The 3,564-nt window shown below is 41.4% G+C and overlaps 1 gene segment (V, D, J or C); it reads right to left on the bottom strand.

The window, feature by feature from the left end:
* Positions 1–248: 248 nt before the first annotated feature.
* Positions 249–914, bottom strand: LOC102004122. The segment is given in 2 exon segments: positions 249–571; positions 777–914. Coding segments are annotated over 2 exon segments (378 nt in total).
* Between the last annotated feature and the right edge of the window lie 2,650 nt (positions 915–3,564).

The following is a 3,564-nucleotide window of genomic DNA, read 5'->3' as shown; positions in this document are numbered from 1 at the left end:
AAACCAACAGAAGAGTAATAAGTTTGATTAAATTGTTATTTATAAGGAATTTTAACATGTAGTACATATCCTAACTCATTCTGTTGAAGAGAACAGAGAATACACATGCTTCTAACAGGCGTTATTTCTACACACGTTACACTGAGGGTTCCTTGCCGACCTATGCTGCTACAGCCTTTGCTCCTCCCTGTGTGTGGTGAAGTCTCTCTCAGGAGCCCTGTCTCTTGCTGAGGTTTTTGTAGGACACCTTAAGGGCTTCCTCTCACTGTGTTTTCTCTCCCAGCACAGAAATACACTGCTGAGTCGGCGAGCTGGGAGGCTGTGATAGTGAGCCTGATGGACTTGGCTGCCTTCTGGAAGCTCAGAGAATACCGGCCCTCTGTTGCATTGTGTTCACTGTAAGAGTCCTGACGAATAAGAAAAATCATTTCTCCACTCGGTGGTTGTTTGTACCAGAATAAGGAATAACTAGGTTCACGGGTTTCATACACGCAGTCAATGGTCACAGCCTTCTTCTCCAGCAGAGAAATTTCAGTCTGAGCTTGAACTACCTTCTGGGCCATGCTAGTTCCTGCAGGAAAAAGGAAAAAAATAGATTGATCCTTTATCTGTAACCATGGGATTCAAGGGGTGAAGTGGCTCAGGCCCAAGCACTCTGGTTCCATTGTCTATCTATCCCTTCCTTTTGAACCTCATCAAATGTAATGATCTCGCTCAATTTCCTCCTCATTCAGAGATGAGAAAAGCCTGAGTTCTGTGCTCACAGACACACTTACCAAGACCAAGACAGATGATGGCAGCGGCTGCCCCTAGCAGACTAGTGACCAGCATGGCAACAGCTCTTTCCCTCAGTGAAATGTTCTACTATGTCTCAAACCCAGATCATAGTTCTATACCCAGGCCTAAGGAGAACAGTCAAAGTTACTGGGCTGTATGCTGCACCTGCCCCCACGGGAAATGCAGTTAACAAATACGGAGCATGCTTCCTGTGTAGGTGGGGACGCCAGACTGTCTTGAGCACCAACTGTGTCTTAGTACGATGTACTGGACTGGAAATAATCTGTGGTAAAACTGAATCCTTTTAACTCATTCCTTTTGAGTCACAATTTATTATAAACATTTGTGAGTCCCTGGGAAAACGTAATCATGCCTCCTTTTTTCCAGACAGAACCAAGATAGTACAAAGTAACCAACTGGTTTTGATGCTCCAAAAACAAAGTTAAAACTTTTAGTCTCAATCTTGTTCCTATCTTGCTAGTCATGTAATCCAAAAAACTTACATCAAAAATATTTTATGGTTTATAAATGTTTCACATCATGCTCCTTGATTCAAAATTATCAAGTGTATGCCATGTTAAGTAAAAGCAGGGAATAAAATACATGTTTCTGTGCACATATTGTGTGTGCACATATGTGAAAAAAAAACAAATTCAGAAATTTCTCCTCAGTGCCCAATTACAGGGATTCATGTTGTAACTAAGCCTCTATGTCTCTGAAAATCCTGCTCCTTCAAAATACACAAATAATTGTGGTGGAACTTGGGCTTGGGAAAAGCCAAGGTGCACAATTCATAACCAGAACATTATCAAAAACAATAAAGATCCCATTGAAAATACCAGTAAAATTTAAGCTCTATTGGCAGTTGTTCCTGGAACCATACCCAGTAATCCCCTTGTGGTCTTAAATTAATAGAATTTTTATATCACCCCTCTAAGTACATAGATCCATAAGAGATCATATATGTGTACAAAGACCAGGGTCACAAAAATTTTACATTTTTTTCTACAAAAATTATTTAACTCTGAAGATCCACATATACTAACAATTATTCTTCCTGTAGCTATCATTTTTAGAACAGTTTTAGGTTCACAACAAAATTGAGCAATAGAGAAGGTTCAAAGATTTCCAATCTACTCCTTCCCCCTTTAAGCATAGCCTCCCTATTATTGACATCAAACCCTGGCAGGGTACAGGTGTTATACCCAGTGCAGCGGTAGGAGCTCATCATTGTCATCTGCAGTTCATAGTGCAGATAACAGTTCAGCGTTAAAGTTGTATGTTTTGTAGGTTTATACAAATGAATGATGACATGTGTCTGTGACTATATGATTATAGTATCATACAAAGTAGTTTTTTTGGCCAGATGTTCTGTAATTAGATAGTTGATTGCTAGGCAATTCTACACTTATAATATAAGGATGCAGTTTATGACACATGACTTATATCTTAAGGAAATTATTATTTAAAACGTATGAGTGAAAGTACTCATATGAATGAGAGGTGAAATGGCTTGATTGCTGTGGTGGAAAGGAGTGCTGGGAGCTAGGAGACATGCTGATATCAGGACACACTAAGGCTATTATATTAGTTCAGCCTGAAACAGGAAGGTGATCTTTTTGGGATCAAAGACACAGGTTAACCATGCAGTACATCTAGGTTTCATTTCAGGTCCCCTTGCTATCTAGTGTTCCAAACTCTTTTATTTGTAACTTCCTTTTATTTTCTTTTTTTCACACCAAATATCAGAGCCACATCAGGCCCTGCAGAATCTGCTTCTGCACCTGCCAAACCCAGAAGCATACCAGATGGAAAACGGTCCAACAAAGCTCTCATAGTTCCAGAAGGTTAAGAAAGATTTTCTACACGATGCACTGAGGGTTTCAATGAGACCCCATGGTCCTCTCTTCATGCTTCTTTGATTTGGAGAAATACGGGAGAATTTGATCCCTTTGGTCTCCCAGTGAACCAGAGCCAGCAGACGTCCTCTTTGGTCTTAAACAGACACCTGAGGTCTTCACTGGATGCCGAATCTGGCCCCATGCAGGAGGATCCTGAGCATAAGTGAAATCATAAGAAAATGTGTCAGGATGCACAGTTATGGTCACATCCAGAATGCAGTCCTTCTCAGGGCAGAGATTCAAAAGTCTAAAACTGTGTCATTCCTTGGCATGAGGGCACACTGCTGTGGGCTGTGTGGAAGATCAGAGTGAAGGGCACGAGCACAGGTGAAGAAGGGCACCACGGCATGGCTGTGCCGCTGGTCTGCTCAGAAACACTGTTCCTGGGCAGGAGGCTGGTCTCTGGCCTAGGCGCTGTCCCCCAAAGAACTCACTTGGGAACTGCATGGGAAGGGAAGGTCATGGATAAAACAAATACAGCCCCCACTTATGGAAGATGGGTTTGTTGCTGTTAAAAGAAGCAAGACACACAAATCTGTTTCCAACTGTAAAAACAGGGAAATAGAATCAAGACTATTTTCCCTGGACGCATTTAATAGCTGAAGTGAAATAGCTCAGCATGGATGAACTGAAATGTCTTCTAAGAGTTATTGAAATGCCTCAAGATTTCGGTGCAGGAGAGAACACTGGGCTGAAAACAAACCTGTCTGGAAAAAGTCAAGTTTCTTAAAAATTGCTCTGAGGGGGTTACACAAGAAGCACAAAAGCCTTAAGGAAACTTACATCAAAACAGTATTGAATTAAGAGGAAGAAAGGCACAGACATGTATATGACGGAGCGTATCAGGGATGAGTTGGAGCAGTGATAAGAATGAAGCCATCATTAC

This window comes from Chinchilla lanigera, unplaced genomic scaffold (assembly GCF_000276665.1).
Source record: "Chinchilla lanigera isolate Chin_1 unplaced genomic scaffold, ChiLan1.0 scaffold00149, whole genome shotgun sequence".
NCBI classification, from domain to species: Eukaryota; Metazoa; Chordata; class Mammalia; order Rodentia; family Chinchillidae; genus Chinchilla; species Chinchilla lanigera.
Note: the sequence above shows the minus strand (reverse complement) of the source record. Positions and strands in the feature narration are given on the sequence as shown.